The 16,854-nt window shown below is 54.4% G+C and overlaps 1 protein-coding gene across 1 annotated transcript in view; it reads right to left on the bottom strand.

Moving 5' to 3' along the window:
- The window catches only part of ITIH5 (inter-alpha-trypsin inhibitor heavy chain family member 5), a 76,151-nt gene continuing 68,558 nt past the window's right edge, over positions 9,262 to 16,854 (bottom strand). The window contains exons 11-14 of the mRNA XM_003130820.4: positions 16,336 to 16,389; positions 13,318 to 13,434; positions 12,515 to 12,892; positions 9,262 to 10,950 (exon numbers count right to left, since the gene is read on the bottom strand). Of these exons, the coding sequence (XP_003130868.2) occupies positions 10,649 to 10,950; positions 12,515 to 12,892; positions 13,318 to 13,434; positions 16,336 to 16,389 (851 nt within the window). The 3' untranslated portion in view covers positions 9,262 to 10,648. The remainder of the gene's footprint in view (positions 10,951 to 12,514; positions 12,893 to 13,317; positions 13,435 to 16,335; positions 16,390 to 16,854) is intronic.

The following is a 16,854-nucleotide window of genomic DNA, read 5'->3' as shown; positions in this document are numbered from 1 at the left end:
GATGGCTGTACCTGCAGCATATGGAGGTTCGCAGGCTAGGGGTCCAACCGGAACTGCAGCTGCCGGCCTACACCACAGCCACAGCAACTCCAGATCCTTAACCCACTGAGCAAAGCCAGGGATCAAACCCGCATCTTCGTGGATACCAGCCAGGTTCTTAACCTGCTGAGCCATATCGGGAACTCCAGGTGGGCTTCTCAGGACCTCCCTCCCCATCCTCTGGTCCCTACCACTGCGGTCTGATCTGCAGCCTCCCTCTTCCCCTCACTCCTGCACAGGCTGCACCCCCACCCCGCCCCTGCACTGTCCCCTGCAGAGCCCATCCTGTCACCAGGCCTGCACTGACAGCCCTGACCTGAGCACAGTCGGCCTCTAGCTGCCCTCCGGGGATGCAGAAAGCCCCCTCCTGGGGCTCCCATCCCCCGACTCCTCCCCGCGCCCTCGCGCCCTCTGCTCTCCCAGTGATGCTGAAGTTTCCGGCCTGGCGGGGAGAGGGCGGGCGTGCGGAGAGTGCCGGGGGTTTATCAGGGTTCATCTGTCTAACAGCAGGCGCCGGGCTGCCCGCATCCCCCAGACTTGGGTTTCAACCATTTTCTCTGCTTAACACCTCGCTGCCCCCTCCCCACTGCACATCAAAAGCCCCATTCTTCCCCGCGGCTGGAAGCCGCCGCCCTGGACCTCCCGCGTGGGGACGCCTCGGCTCTGCTGAACCGGCAGGGCTGCTCTCCAGGCCATTCGGCTGAAACCCTAGCCGCCCGGGCAGAGGGGCGCGCCCAGCCCTGGCTTCTAGGAGGGGTGAAGGGCACCCAGCCCGGCTGCCAGACTGCGTGGTCATCAGCGGTCGCTGAGGCTCAGCTTCCACCAGCTTGACCCCAGAAGCAGGTAGAATGGGCCTGCCTCTCCCGCCCCCGGAGGAGGGCTTGGGCACACTGTGGTCTCGATGTGAAAGTCCTGCGGAGGAAAGGAGCTGAGGAGCCAGTGGGGAAAACAACAGCAACAACAATTCCAGGCTTTGAGTTAGAACTAGGCTCCGCCCCTCAAAGGGACGGGCAGATGGGCAGTGAGCCCTTAAGGACCCATCCTGGGGGAATGCGGCTTAAAGCATAGCACAGGGCGCTCAGGCTTGGCTGCGATTTGCCGCCTGAATGCAGCAGCAAAAGACCTGCTTTGGATAGCTTTAGTAAGAAATTAACCTGGGAGCTAGCTTTTTTTCAAACAGAGGGATTTCGTGTTTTATCATGTGCCCGGAAGTGCCCATGACTCCAAAGAGGTAAGACGTAAGGATGCCGAAATCTGGTCAGAGCCGTCCGTACACGCTCTTCTGCAGCTTGGGTTTTAATTCTCCCTCTGTTAGACAGCTTCCTACGTTAATACACATCACACGACACACAGCTCCTTGTCAGAGCTGTAAACTCTATCAATGTGCCCTGAGTTACTGTCTTTTGATGGCCATTCAGGGCTTTTTTTTTTTTATGCTCGCATCTGTGGCATATGGAGGTTCCCAGGCTAGGGGTTGAATCAGAGCTGCAGCTGCCAGCCTGCAGCACAGCCACAGCAACATGGGATCCTTAACCCACTGAGTGAGGCCAGGGATCGAACTTACATCCTCATGGATACTAGTCAGGTTCCTAACCCGCTGATCCACGAGGGCAACTCTGGGCCATTTTTTAGTGTCTATGCGTTTGTTTTTATTTTTATTAGAAAGTGGCAAGTCACATCCTGTTCATGACCTTTGCAAATTTATGTGAGCTTGTGAAATAAATTCATAAAAGAAAAACAAATTTAAAAAAACCCGGACATTGCAATCTGTCAAGGTCCCTTTTGGCTCCCAAGTGACTGGGGAGTTGCCTCGCCTCCCCCATCAGCTCTTGCTCCAGAGCTCTGGGACCAGGTGCCTGGAGCGGAAGCAGCCGGGCGGTGGACACGGCAGGCAGATCAGACAGAGGCCACGGGGCCCAAGACCCTTACGGATCTCGGGCCCCGGGGGCCAGGGCCCCCAGATACACGGTGCAGAGTAAAGGAGGAGCCGGGGAGGGAAAGTGCACCTGCGCTTCGTGGGAACCAAGCCGGGGCCGCCAGCAGAACCTCGGCATCTGTCACCTGCTCTGAACGAGGGCAGCTCCTCATTCCATTTTGCTTCTCTCAGGTGATCTGCGGTGATGAAGGATGTGCAGACGAGGCTGGACAGGGAGCCGGGAGAGCTTCTCTTTAAGGATGTTACCTTCGGGCCACGGAGCCCTCCCACCCCCCTCCTTCTGTTCTCCAGCAGCTGGGAGCAGACTCCCTGGCTTGGCCTGCGGACCCTGCCCTCAGTCTGAGTTGGCCCTTTGCTTTCTGACTCCCCACCAGGCTGGCTTATCACCGCTGAAGAAACCAGGGCGCGTCGCCCTAGCCCGGCGCTGAGTGCCTGACAGGCAAAGAGGAAAGTTCCCCTGCTTCCATCGCCTCAGCCTGAGTCTCTCTGCCAGATGTGGCCAGAGGCTCATTAATCATGTCAAGAGCTGCATTGTCTGTGCCGCTCCCGAGCAAGACAAGTGACACTTAAAAGCCACCGGATGGGCACGTGAGCTCTGTCTCTCTCTGTTTCTGTGTATTTCGCTGGCTTGGGTCCCCCCCTTCCCCTGCGGGCTCTCCTTGCCTGAGCTCTGCAGATACGTTTCCATGTTTTTCAAGCAGAGGGCGACTGGTTTCAGGACGCTGCCAACTGGGAGAAGCTTCCTAGGATGTCGTTTCCAAGGAAGAGGGACAAAGATGAGCTTGGAGCAAGCCTGTGTCTCCAGCTCGCAGAATTCCCTACCCACTTCGAGCCCAGGCCAGTGGCAAAAAGTCGCCCCAGGTTCCATGAAATAGATGCCACTTTTAGAGAGAAAAGGCAATCCTGCAAGCACCGCACTCAGGGACTTATAAGAGAGCCCCCTTCGCCGGCCTGCTTCTCCGCCCTGGGATGCTCAGCCCACGGGAACCGGAGGGAGCCGGCATCCAGGGCCCAGCAATCTCAGCAGCTGCTGCAGAAACTGCTCTGTTTTGTCCAGAGCATCCCAGGGTCATGGGAACAGCGGAGTCACTGCATCCAGGCTAAGCCCAGACATCACCTGGGGAGCAGGGCAGGCCGTCCCGTCTCCCTGGGAGTTTAGTTCTTCTCTACAATTTATTGTCCTTTAGAGTGTTTGCATTCCAGTAAGTTCTTCTATGAAATACTCCTGGACGCCTCCCCCTCCATCCTTAGCCGTTCTGTGGGACCCCGACCAAACACCAGCACCTCTTCACCCCCCGCTGAGAGCAGTCTCTTCCTTTTTAAAACCCATCCACACGCCCCCACACATGGTTTTTTCTGAATCTTTTAAGTGTATAGTACGGTCTGTCTTTTATTTTTTTGTTTTTTGGCTGCCCTGTGGCCTGTGGAGTTCTAGGGTCAGGGATCAAATCTAAGCACAGTTCTGACCTACACTGCAGCTGTGGCAACGCTGGATCCTTTAGCCCACTGCGCGGGGGCCAGGGATCGAACCTGTGTCCTGGTGCTTCAGCGACACCACCGATCAGGAACTCCTGTCTGCCTTATAATGAATTATATCCACCATGATCTCCAGGGCGGCCTGGGGAGGACACCCTATCTCCCCCACACGGTCAGCGCCGTCTCTATATTAGTCGAATGCATACGTGAATGTGTTTGTTGTGAAGCATTTTCTCTTCTGGGAAAATCTGCACGAACCATTCAAAATGTTCCCGTCCCTCAGTGATACACAGGTTTTTATCTTACGGTCTCACCACCAGGTCTCAGGGTGGAATTAGTTTTCCAGGCCAGGCTGAGGAAGAGATGGAAAGGCTAAGAAGTTGCCTCCAAGTCACACAGGGATCTTTTGGTTTCTAGACGAGTCCTGGGTTCCAGCCTTCTTCCAAAACAAATAACACTTCACGCTGGAGCCGGACCTTCGGACTTTGAGCGGTTTCTGCCTTTCCCTGGAACGGGAGGTCTCTCCTGTGACATTGCACGTGACATTCAGAGGGCCTTCGTAACCCTTACAGAGCTCGCCTTGCCTTCGCGGCAGAAAGATGGAGCAGCTGAGCCGACGTGCCAGGAGGCAGTGTGCCAGGAGGCGGCAGGGCAGCGCACCAGCCCCACACCCATCTGCACCCAGGCACCTGCAGGGTTCACTGTATTGTCCACCTCGATCCCACACGTCCCGTCCAGTGTATTCAAAGAGCACACTTATGTCTATTTACAATGCATTTCGTACTCGTGGTTCAATGAAGTCATGTGACGCCTTGATAAACTTAGGGCCTGTCTGTGCTTTTCATCTTATGTAACCAGAAATTCCCGGCGAGTCATCAGAAGCTTGGACCTTCTCTGACACCAGCACAGCTGGTGTTTTGAGAAAATAATACAATTAACAGAGACTTTTCAGGAAGAATTCTCTATCAATAAAAATTGATGTTGAGTTGCCTTATGAAAGGTACCTTGGACACACGCACCCATGCATGTGTGCATGAGGACACACACACGCACACGCATGCACGCGCACACATTTCCATGTTTATTTGCAACCATCAAAATGTAAAAGATGGTGCCAGAAGGTCTTCCTTTCCTGCAACATAAACACAGACACTCTGAAGACGAAAACGTTTGCTTTTATTCCTGAGTTTGTGGTGACGGCAGAATGACAAAAGGAATGTGCTCAGCAGTCTACGCAGCGCCAGATCCTGAAACCACGAAGTGGGTGAGATCATTGTGGGGTGGGGGGGTGGCGGGAGGGAGACCAGCCTGAACTCCGTTATGTCCGCAGGTTGCTGAGAGGTAAGACATTCAGCAAAGGAGGCTGGCGAAAAAGCTTTTTAATCCCCTACGAGAAGCAAAGGGATCCAACATCTGAGAAAAAGAGGAAGAGGCCCAAACCGTGGAGCCGTGGGCTCAGAGACGCCCAGCGCCAGAAAGGACGTCTGAGATACAGTCTGCTTAACCGGATAAAGCAGAGCTGAATTTGATGAGGGAAGCAACTGACCAGGAGGTGAAAAAACAAGGGTTCAAATGCTGACCATTGGCACAAGCTGACACTGAAATACAAGAGAAGGTAGATGCTGCAAGGGAGCCTGGCCAGGGACAAGAGTTTCAGACTGGAGATTTCTAGAAGGGTCTCTGAAACCGAGAGGGAAGAACCTCTGGGGAATAAGAGTCTGGAGATGCTTGAAAGATAAGAAATCACTGAAGCAGCTGCCCGGAGGGAGTGAGATGAGATGGGTGGAGCTCAGTCCTTCTGCCTGGAAGGCCTCGGGGTGAGGAGGCTGAGACAGTGAACGAGGGAGCTCCTTCTGCAGTTTTCTCAGCACAAGAGGATTGAGTTGCTGTGGGGATCGGGGTGGGGTGGGGGGTGTGTTCTAGAAGCTGGAGCAGAACTCAGGAGTCCTGGAAGACGATGCACTCCAGGGAAAACAGATCATATAAGTTGTGCTAAATGCCAGCAGGAGCCCTGCTGGCTGAACGGTCCCGTGGCAGGGCTCTGAGAACATCCCGGCTCCTGTGCACCTGAGGGCAGAGGGAAGCAAGCAGGTGACGTGGGTGTGGGGCTGGACACAGAGCTGGGCCAGGGTCACGGAGAGAGGAGCCTGTGCGTCCATGGAGCGCCATCCACTGGGAGTTCCCAGGAACCCCGCGTCCACGGGCACAGCGTGAAACAGCTTGAAGCGGAGGGAAGGAAGAAGGTGGCTTCAATCGCTGCGACGGCCTCAGCTGCTTAACACGCAGGAAGGAGATGCTCTCCGTGGGCCCCTCGGTACACGGGCCTCATCTTCATCCTCTCCTCTTGAAGTGTCTCCCCCTCCCATCTCGGTGCCCCCACAAAGCGCTCCCACAGGGTTTCTCACGCTTTGCTCCCTCTCTGCAAATCTCCTGCTCGAAACTCTGGACTCCATGCAGGCAGGAGCTTTGTCCGTTTTCCCGTGAACCCCTGAGCCTGGAATGCTGGGTCTCAGAATAGACCTGAGTCACTGAATGAATTGGTTTTTGCATCAACTGCTTGGATGTTCGGGGAGTAGCTTCCTCTACAAGCAGAAGATAAAGACGGCGGCATCTGAGCAGGTTACCTGGTCCAGTCCCTTCATTTGAGACAAAGAAGCCAAAGCCCAGACAGGCGGACATCTATCCTGGAGACGAGGGGCTGGCTGGTCTTCTGTCTCTCTGTTTGTTTGTTTTGCTTTTTAGAGTTGCACCTGAGGCATATGGAAGTTCCCACGCTATGGGCTGAATTGGAGCTGCAGCTGCCAGCCTACGCCACAGCCACAGCCACAGCAATGCAGGATCTGAGCTGTGTCTATCACCTACACCACAGCTCACGGCAATGCTGGATCCTTAACCCACTGAGTGAGGTCGGGGATCGAACCTGCATCCTCATGGATACTAGTTGGGTTCTTAACCCACTGAGCCACAGTGGGAACCCCTGTTTTTCTCTTTAATATGGCCTCCCCGTGATGTCTCACTCTGCTCCAGGTCTGCTTTGGTTCTAGTTCAGAATTTAATAGCTAAGCAAGATCTGGCAGGACCATGGGAACTGGATATAGGAATTCCAGAACCACAAGAGAGACACGCCCTGTGCCAATGGAAGAAGTAGAAGCAAGGTGACAGTTGGTGTGTGCAAATGAGTGACCCAAGAAGGTGACAAACTTTTTGGGATGCCAGAGTCCCCAGAAAACCAAGGACTGCAGTTTAAGATATTTCTCTATGAATTTGACAGTTTAATAAAAGGTCAGGAATGGCTGCTGTACACGGCTGCAGGAATTGTGTTGTTTTAACATGTTTTTTTCATTTTTTTTTTTGCTGCACTCATGGCACATGGAAGTTCCCAGGCTAGGGGTCACATCGGAGCTGCAGCTGTGGGCCTACACCACAGCCACTGCAACGCAGGATCCTTAACCCACTGAGCAAGGCCAGGGATCGAACCCACATCCTCATGGACACTAGTTCATTACACACTGAGCCACAGCGGGAGCTCCTAACATGACTCTTCCAGTGTCGCTCACTTGCTTCATTTACACAGGAGTCTACGGACTTCAGCAATTCCTGCAAACAAGCAGGGCAGTTAGAATCAGCAAGTTTTTATCTTCTCTTGCCATGTTCCCTCAAAACAAATATACCCGTGCGCTGTCTGGCTTTACATGTCACTCTCTTACACATTTTTGTCGAAGAAAGAGAGCTCTTGAGGGTGAAGTAGCCTGTGCCCTGCGTTATTTTAAAGTGACTAAAGTAAATAGTTACAGTCACGGGTCTATGTATTTGCAGGGCTGTGTTGTTTTATGTGCTGTTTGTTTCCGTTGGCTCGTGGGCGAACGGGCCCGGAACCCTCTGGGCTGAATCACAGCCATGTTCGGGTGCTTTCTGGGAGCCTGAAGGAAAGAAAAGGAATTCATCAGTTGAATGGTTCCGTTTCTCAGCTCAGGCGGCTATGTCAGGACCCCATCGATGGCGTGGCTTGTACGACGCACATGTCTCTCCCACGGTTCAGGAGGCTGGGAAACCTGGGTGGGGGCGCCAGCAGGTGCTGTCTGGTCAGGTCACTTCTGGGCTCTGGAAGGCGCTCTTCTCGTGGCGCAGTTCACGCTGTGCAGAACAGGAAGCTCATCTCTCTCCTCTCCCAAGGCCACTAATCGCGCCACGAGGACTCCACCGTCAGGACCTCACCGCCTCCCACTGGGGTGCAGTCAGGCTCCCGCTCCTAATTCCGGGGGGCAGAAACATTCCGCCCACAGCCATCTGTTCAGCCAAGACGTGAGGTGGGGCAATACATCCTGGGCCTAACCCACCTACGAGGACGCGTGATGCGGCTGAAGCGCTAATGTCACGTCACAGAAACGAAGGGGTGCCCTCTTGCGTGCCCAGAGCCCGCTGTGCTGGAGGGTCAGGATGCGTCATCCGCCCGAATGCCCAGCCCCGGCCTCCCGAACAAGTGCACCACCGAGAAGACAGGTGACACCCCTAACGTGAGTGGATAGAGAACGTCCGGTCCCTTTTTTTGGCGGGGGGGGAAAGGTGCCTCTTTCAATTAGGGGACCCTTAATGATGACCCATTCAGACGGCTCTCTCAGCTGAGAGAGGGGATCGGGAGCCAGGGGTGGAGACTTGCTAAGGAGCCCAGCTCGTCAACCCTTCACGACTCATTCACATCGGCGAGGGGCGGTCTGGCTGCGGCCCAGAGGGTTATGAATCCGACTGCAGGGGCTTGGCTTGCTGCAGAGGTGTGGGTTCAATCCCCAGCCGATGCAGTGGGTTAAAGGACCCAGCGTTGCCACAGCTATGGCTGGGATTCAGCCCCTGGCCTGGGAACTTCCATGAGCCATGGGGTCAGCCACTAAAATAAATAAATCGAGTTAGCAATGATGTAGCTTGAAGTGTATCCTTCTAAGCCCACCCTCCCCCTCTCTTCTTAGGGATGAACCCACAGCATGTGGAAGTTCCCAGGCCGGGGGTTCGAGTCGGAGCTGCAGCTGCTGACCTACACCACAACTCACAGCAACACCGGATCCTTAACGCACTGAGCGAGGCCAGGGATTGAACCTGCGTCCTCGCAGATACCAGTCAGGTTCTTTACCGCTGAGCCGCAATGGGAACTCCCTCAACCTTCCCACTTTAAAAAATGGTTTTTTGTTTTGTTTTATTTCTGAATAGAAGAGTAGGTGACAGACACCTCACTGGAATGCTTTTCTGTGCTCTGAGATCAGGCAGCCACAGAAGCCGGGGTACCGGCCCCGCTCTGCAGCTCCGAAGCCACACCTGGGACACAGCTCCAGCTCTAGGCACTCACACAGCGGCAGGCCACGTGGCTCCAGGGATGTCTGCCCAGATGGGACCCGGGTTTATGTAACAGGAAGGTCCCCGCAGAGCCTGCCCAGGCCCTGGCCAGCCGGGGCCCCGCTCCTCCTCCTCTGAGCTCCGCGTTGGGGGAGCAGCTGCCAGCATCCTGGTGCTTCTCATGCTGCTCCCTGCCATGAAAACAGGCAGCTGAGTTGAGTCAAAGATAACGCAGCTGCCGGCCCGGTCTGGTGGGGTCACAGAGTGGAGAGAGACGGAGACGCAGACAGAACTGAGCCTCCATCCCGCCCCCGCCCCAGCTCTGACTCTGAAGCTCCCGCAGCTGCCGGGCCCGCAGACTCACGTGGCTGTCATTCTGCTGCGATAAACAACGCCCTCCACTCTGATTCTCCTCCCAGGGCTGCGTCTGCTTCCACGTGGCATGAAAATTCTAGGGTCACCACCCACTGGAAGAAACCTTCCATGAAGCCAGCACAAAGGCTTTATTTGATTTGGTCTCACATCCAAATATCCCACTTCTCTGACCTGACTCTGCCTTTCTGTGTTTGGCTCCAACGCCGCCCGCATCCAGCTGCACCCCGACTGCAGGGAGGCCCAGGCTTCCTGACCCTCCATGGTCCCCAAAAGACCAAGCCGAGAAAAAGCTGGGAGTGGGGTGGGGGGAGGGGGACCCCGAGGCCACCAGCAGCCTCCCTTCCCCTTGATAGTGTCACTGGATTCACAGGCTCCACGGGGGGAAGGGTGGGCCTCCCTGGCTTTTGAAGCCCCCTTTACCCCTGATGTCAGCCCTTCCCCGATGGAATCCAATCTGTCCACGCTCTGGAACCAAAGCCCCTGGCTCACGCTGACTTCCTGGCCTGGCCTGTTTGGGACGTGGGAGGGCCTCTGAGATCTGGAAACTGGTCCTCACTTCCGGCCGCACACGTGAAGCCGGAGCCCCGCAGGTCGGCTCCGTGCAACCACTCACTTCCCCTCCCGGTTCTGCAAGAGCCTGATTTATCATCTCCTGGGGGACCGCAAGCAAATCAGGTCAGGATCAGGACCAAGGCTGGAGATGCAAGTGCAAGACTCATCATTCCACTGGCCGGCTCTGCAGCCCCAAGACAGGCCCGTGAAATACACCCACCAGGGCCGCCCTGTTTATGAGACGAAGTGCTCAGCTTTCTGGACTAAGTAGGAACAAAGGCAGGAGGTTTACAAAGCCCATTAGGAAGATAGCAGTATCTGGGCTGCAACGTTTCTATTTGAATCCATTTTTTTTTTTTTTAAATGAAAACAAATGTTCAAAGGGCAAGAGATGACAGCAGAAGAAAACCCTCTCCTAAAAGACCGAATCGTGTACAATGATTAAATCTATGTGCTATTTGCCTGACCCATGTCCTGGACTGGAGAGGCTCCCCTGAGGTTGGCCACACACCCGGAGAGAAGGCAGCAGTGCAAGACGGGAGATTCCTAAGCATCAGTGTAAGGCAAAGAGCAGGCTGCCCAAACTCGGCCACTTCCGCAGAGAAGACACACCTTCCGGCCACCTTCCTTCCAGAGTCAGCCCAGGGTGGGCTGCGAGACCGACAAGCCAGTTGGTACCAGGTAGAGGCTTCTTGCTGTTAACTGTGCTTTGGTGCCATCATCTGTCTCTACTGGAGATGGGGGGGGAGCAGGAAACCCCATTCTCGCATTCATGTCCCCACCCCACCCTTCGCTCAGGCAGCTGGCGGACCTCCTCACCCACCAGGGGTGGGACATGGGTGGGGGCCACCAGCCAGGAGACCAGGCATGGACAAGTGCCAAGAACCACACCACGGGGTCCCCGGTGACGCTTCCCTGCCATGCACCCTAGCGTTAAGGCGGCTGGTGTCAGAGTCCCCGGGGTGCGCCCGGGCCGAAGGTGGTCTCTGAGTCAAAGGGATGCGCCGCCAGGTAGTCCTTGTACTCCCCGTCGATCAGGTTGGCGGCGTTGTTCCCGGCAAACCAGCAGTCCACCTGCTCTTCCCCGTTGTAGATTTTCCTCTGCTTCCACACCACTGGGACCTGGTGTCCCTTCACCATGAGGATGGCCTTGGACCTCCCGCCCGCCTCGGGGACCGGAGGATTGGTAGGGTTCTTGCTGAGCCCGGCAGCCTCCTCGGTGAGACGGGCCTCCTGGTTCAGAAACTGACCTGAGAGGACAAAAAGAGGCATCAGGTCTAAGTCAAGGGCAAGCAAATGCTGTTGAACCAGTGACCTCAGTTCTGGCACCGGGGACCAGCAGATGATACCCGGAGCGAGGGGATTTGTGACATCAGGGTGGCGGGGTGGGGGGGTTCGTTGCCTGCGGTCCTAGGCTGGATTCTCCCAGAGGCACCCACTCCTTTTCCAGTGTCCGGGGAGGGTGTGGGGAGGAAGGATCTAAGGCTGTATGTCCAGTGGCCTCCACTTCTGGAAGCCAACACAGGATAGATGCCCAACCCACAACCAGAGACAACTGGCCTCCTACCGAGCTGGATGTCGCGTTTGGGGCAAATACACAGGGGAGAAGGGTCAGGCCTTCCCCCGCCTCTTGCTGTCGGGCCCTTTCCACACATGCACTTAGTGGGTGTGCACTGAACAGAGGGGGTGGAAAACGGCTGCTGAAATGCTCCAGGTCAAGGGCGGGCATCGTTAAGGACAAAGGGACAGTAGTTTGTCCGGGGGAGGAGCTCTCACTTGGCAGGCAGGCTGGTCGGAAACGTGTTCGGTTCGAGTGCCAGGAAATCCTGCTTTCTAAACAGAGCCCTGGCAGCTCCCTATTTACCTGCGGGCAATGGGCTCACCCAAAACCACGTGTGGAGGAAAGCTGGGCAGAGTGGGTTGCCCACGGTTCCTGACCTTGGAGGTGCCACCCAGGGAGGGCCGGGGGCTGCCCTGGGTTTGCATCTTCTTGCTGAGACTAAAGAATCAGACCTGGAGAGAAGGGCTCCCCCTTTCTTTGCTCCCTTTCCCAGAAGGCCAGTGAGAATTAGTTTATAAAACCCATTCCTCTTCTAGAAAGTTGTCAGGGGCAAGAAATTCACTTTTCACACAAATTTGAAAAGATACGAGCTCCCCAGGGTCCATAGCACTATTTACAGCAGCCAAGACATGGACGCAGCCTGTGTCCATCAGCTGATGAAGGCATAAAGAAGATGTGGCACATGTAGACAATGGAATATTACTCAGCCATAAACAGAAGGAAATTCTGCCATTTGCAGTAACACAGGTGGACTTGGAGGGCATTATGCTAAGTGAAATTAAGTCAGACAGAGGAAGACAAGTACTGTATGATATCACTCCTGGGTGGAATCCAAAAACAGACAACCAAGTAGTGTGTGTAACCAAGAGGAAGCAGATTCAGAGATACAGAGAACAAAGGCGGGCTTACGGGTGCGGAGAGGGGCGGGGGAGGGGCAAGAGAGGCCCGAGGGAGTGGGAGCTACAAACTACGGGGAGGAAGACAGACTCAAGGACATAGCATTGTGCTACGCGGGGAGCAGAGCCAGTAGGATGCACTAACCATCAATGGGCTGTAACCTTAAAAATGATATAAAAAATAAAAAAGCAAAAAAAATGTTGGCAGTATGCCCCCCAAAGGAGAGACCTTTCACGAGCTACTAAAGACCACGTTCCTATGGAATTTCCCAACCGAGGAACGAGACGGTCAGCATTGTCTTTGCTTGAGGAGCCTGAATTCTGTCCCCCGAGTCCGCGGCGCGAGCGGTGGCCTACCTAACAGGCCGTGGCAGTTGCCGGAGAGGCCCTGGCCGTTGGCGATGTAGAAGCCCAGGTGGTTGCGCTGGTAGGGGGCTGGCTTTTTGTACAGGTGGAAGAGGATAACGAAGGCCACGGTGCCCTGGACGGTGACGGTGACGTTGGCGTTGGCGGACACGGACACCTCCAGCCCCCGACTCCCCACCACGGTGCTCTGGTTGCAGGGGAGGACCTGCCTGTCCCCACCGTCCACGATGACTCGGCTGGGCGTGATCTCCAGGTAAGACCGCTGGGGCTTGTTGACCAGGATGGTGATGGCGTGGAAGTAAGTGCGCTGCTTCTTGTGGCCGTGGGGGGGCGCGGGGGCTCCGATTAGCTCTCCGTTCACTGTCACACCTCAAAGGGGGCGGGGGGAAACACGGGTTACCAAAATGCCCCCCCCCCACACGTGACGGCGCCTCATCAGAATGCCCCGCCTCCTCTGCGTCTCTAGAACCATGAACTTGTGCCCACTCAGTGCCTATGAATATGCATGAGTGCGTGCGTCTGACCAATAGCCGGTGCGCGCAGGCTGACGTGGGTCTGGGCGAAGGTAAAATACCAGGGAGCTGGCACGTTTGTCTGCTTTCACTCCAGCGCCTGGTTACCGTGCCAGGAAGGCGTGTGCCAACCTGACACGGCATTTCTTAGCCACCTGTTCCCACTACCTCTGATCTGGAGATGCTGGGACTCCATGGAGCAGGGTGGTGGGAGGCAAACGTTAGCATTTGTTTTTTTAATCCTGTAACCCCAAAGTTCTTCCCTTTCTGGGCAGAACCTACCGGAGTCCGCGTGGTCGGAGACCAGCCTGAGGATGTCCCCCGGCTGCCCGTCGATGTTGAAGCAGACGGTGAGCCTGCTCCGGGGGAAATCCACGACAAAGTGGGGGTCTCCATCGGCTGCCAGGCGGGACCAGCGCGGGGGAGGAAAAGAAAGACAAGGCATTTACGGGGTGCCCTCCCTGTATAAGCACCCCTTTCCCGTGAGCTACTGACTTCATCCTGTCAATGGGGGGGTCTTCCTTGTCTAGGCGAGGACGGGCCCTGGCGGATGAAGCGATGCACCAGTGACACAGTTTGTGGAAAGTGAATATGCGAACACAGGTTCCTCCAAGTTCAAATACAAGTGCTCCTTTCACCAGACGGCAGCAAACACAGACCCCTGAGCTCTGAGAGGGAAGCGGGGCCCAGAAGGAAAGGGCAGCGCTGTCTACCCCCGCCCCCGTTCCTGCTGAGCCCATGCTCCCCCATTCCCCGAGGGGTCCCCTCCAACCGCTGGCTCCTCCTTGGGGCACCCAAGGGAAGAGACGCGGGTGAGAACATGCGCTCCTGCAACCAGAGCGCCCCGGGGACTCCAGACGTTCATGGCGCCAGATGGAGGCCACCCTTGGGTGACAGCAACGACCAGGCACTGTTTAGGGCTGGTGACAAGTGAAGGACAGAGAGTCCCCGGGAGGTTGGGCGGTGCGGCCAGTGGTGACTGCGGAAACCTGTCCTCTGGGTCCTGCCGACCTTCCTGCTCTCAGATTTTTGACCACAGATAAGCCCACAAAGCTGGGCTGGCCTGCTCCTGCCCGTTCAGCTCGTCTTCGCCTCTGCAGAAGATGGACAATCTTGGCTCTTACTATTCAGACCAACAGTTCCCAGGAATCCACATCAATTTCCCTTTCTTCCAAGACTGGAGAGCTGATTTCTCTGTGATTTATACACCAAACACAATGGGTTTCTGACGTTCTCTCTACTTTACGTGTATACATATGCATTTGCATTTGTATGTGCTGGGGGGTTTGGGCCAGGAGTTTTGGTGTTTTCAAGCTACAAGGCAATTAATGTTCTTTTTTTTGCTTTGTAGGGCCGAATCCATGGCATGTGGAAGCTCCCAGGCTAGGGGTCTAATTGGAGCTACAGCTGCCGACCTACACCACAGCCACAGCAATGCGGGATCTGAGTTGCGTCTGTGACCGACACCACAGCGCACCACAACGCTGGATCCTTAACCCACTAAGCGAAGCCAGGGATCAAACCCGCAGCCTCATGTCCTAGTCGGATTCGTTTCTGCTGCGCCATGATGAGAAATCCCCAGTTAATGTTCTTGGAGTATTTGCAGAAAAACCCTTTCTGTCCCTAGTATGGCTCAAAAAGGGCTCTTGTAAAAATCTGGCTGATTTCACTGCGAAGTGCCTCAGGCCCTCAGTGAATGGCAACATTCATAAAGAAATACAAGATACCGATCTTTTGTAGGATGAAAAGATGGCACACATTAAAAATTAAAGTTTTGGAGTGTCTGCAGATTATGAACCTGACAGGTATCCAGGAAGATGCAGGTTCAATCCCTGGCCTCAGTCTGTGGGTTAAGGATCCCACGTTGCCATGGCTATGATGTAGGTTGGCATTCAGCTACAGCTCCAATTCAACCCGTAGGGAACTTCCCTATGTTGCAGATGTGGCCCTAACAAGCAAAAAAAAAAAAAAAAAAAAAAAAAAAAAGATTCAATTCCTGGTCCATATTTCTGGCACTCTCTGGGTACAAATATGACCAAGTGACAGTTGTCTGAAAGTCTTCATGCTCACACATTATGTCTACTCAAATCTGCCAAATGCCTTTACAAGGAGAGCGGCTGCTTGCTCCAACGCAGAGAGGCGAGGTCTGGAAGTCATTATTCCGTGCGGCTCCCGAGAGGAAAGTGTTCTTGCATTCCAGAAAGCGTGTGTGTTCAGAGCAAGGACGCACTGCTCATCCGAGACTGTGTTTCCTCTTCCCGCAGCTAATCCAGGTTGGTGCCGGCCATCCGAACGGGTCACCCAGCACACCAGCGGCCAGGCCATAAGAAAGACCCACCGGGCAGATGTGTGCACTTTCAGAGTAAAAGCCGGCCCTTGCGCCGCTACTCCATCCAGATTTTTATTATCATCCCAGGAACTGGGCCAAGGGCAAGTTTTTGGTATTGTTTCCGCTCTTTCCTTCTAAAGCCAAGGATTAAGAAAATAATAAAACAGTAATTAAAAACCAAGCAGCCCTACGTGTCGCAGATATGAAACACCAGAAGCTGGAAGCGCGCATGCTTCAGATCTCGAAAATAAATGTCTTTTGGACTCCGTCGTGATGAACCTGGGCCTCTGTCCACCCATGCTTCCATCAGAGGTGCTGCCAGACTCTGGAGGCCGTGTTTTCCACAGCGTTTATGTAATGGTTTGATGATGACCCTGCATCTGAGACTGCCTGGTGCAGACAGCTTGTGCTGAATGGAAACGGGCCTTCAGTGGAACTAGAGACTCTGATCCTGAGTGAAGTAAGTCAGAAAAAGACACATACCATATGATATCACTTATATCTGGAATCTAATATACGGCACAGATGAACCTTTCCACAGAAAAGAAACTCATGGACTCGGAGAACAGACTTGTGGTTGCCAAGGGGGAAGGGGAGGGAGTGGGATGGACTGGGAATTTGGGGTTAATAGATGCAAACTATTGCTTTTGGAATGGAGAAGCAATGAGATCCTGCTGTATATGCACTGGGAACTATGTCTGGTCACTTGTGATGCAGCCTGATACTGTGAGAAAAAAGAACGTTTACATGTATGTGTGACTGGGTCATCTTGCTGTGCAGTAGAAAACGGACAGAACACTGTAAACCAGCTATGATGGAAAAAATAAAAATCATTATTAAAAAAGAAATGGAAAATGGGCCTTCACATCTCATTCAATGAGCTGAAGTCCTAAGTGGCTTCAGGGGATTCCTGGTGTCTGCTTCCCAAACATACACACTCTCAAATCACATCCTCGCAGTCCTTCCTTTACCTGATGTTTTGGAGATTTTAATTCTTGGGTCGTATGGTTTCTTGAGAGCAGGTCCTGGAGAGGAAGAAAGAGAACCACCCCGTGACTCTTTACGGAGGAGGAAGTAAGAGGTACCGAGGGCTGAGGTGAGTCAAATACAGCTTTCGGATACATTTGTCATGATTTTAAAACCTCTCTTCTCAAGGAGGAGCTTGGCCTCACAATACAAAGTGAAGATGCAGCAGGAGGAGGCTTAAATATTTTATTCTCTCTCTCTCTCTTTTTTTTTTTGGCTTTTTGCCTTTTCTAGGGCCGCTTCCATGGCATATGGAGGCTCCCAGGCTAGGGATCGAATCGCAGCTGTAGCCGCCAGCCTACACCAGAGCCACAGCAACGTGGGATCTGAGCCACGTCTGCAACCTACACCACAGCTCACGGCAACGCCAGATCCGCAACCCACTGAGCAAGGGGAGGGATCGAACCTGCAACCTCATGGTTCCCAGTCGGATTCGTTAACCACTGAGCCACGACGGGAACTCC

Source organism: Sus scrofa, chromosome 10 (genome assembly GCF_000003025.6).
Source record: "Sus scrofa isolate TJ Tabasco breed Duroc chromosome 10, Sscrofa11.1, whole genome shotgun sequence".
NCBI lineage: Eukaryota > Metazoa > Chordata > Mammalia > Artiodactyla > Suidae > Sus > Sus scrofa.
Note: the sequence above shows the minus strand (reverse complement) of the source record. Positions and strands in the feature narration are given on the sequence as shown.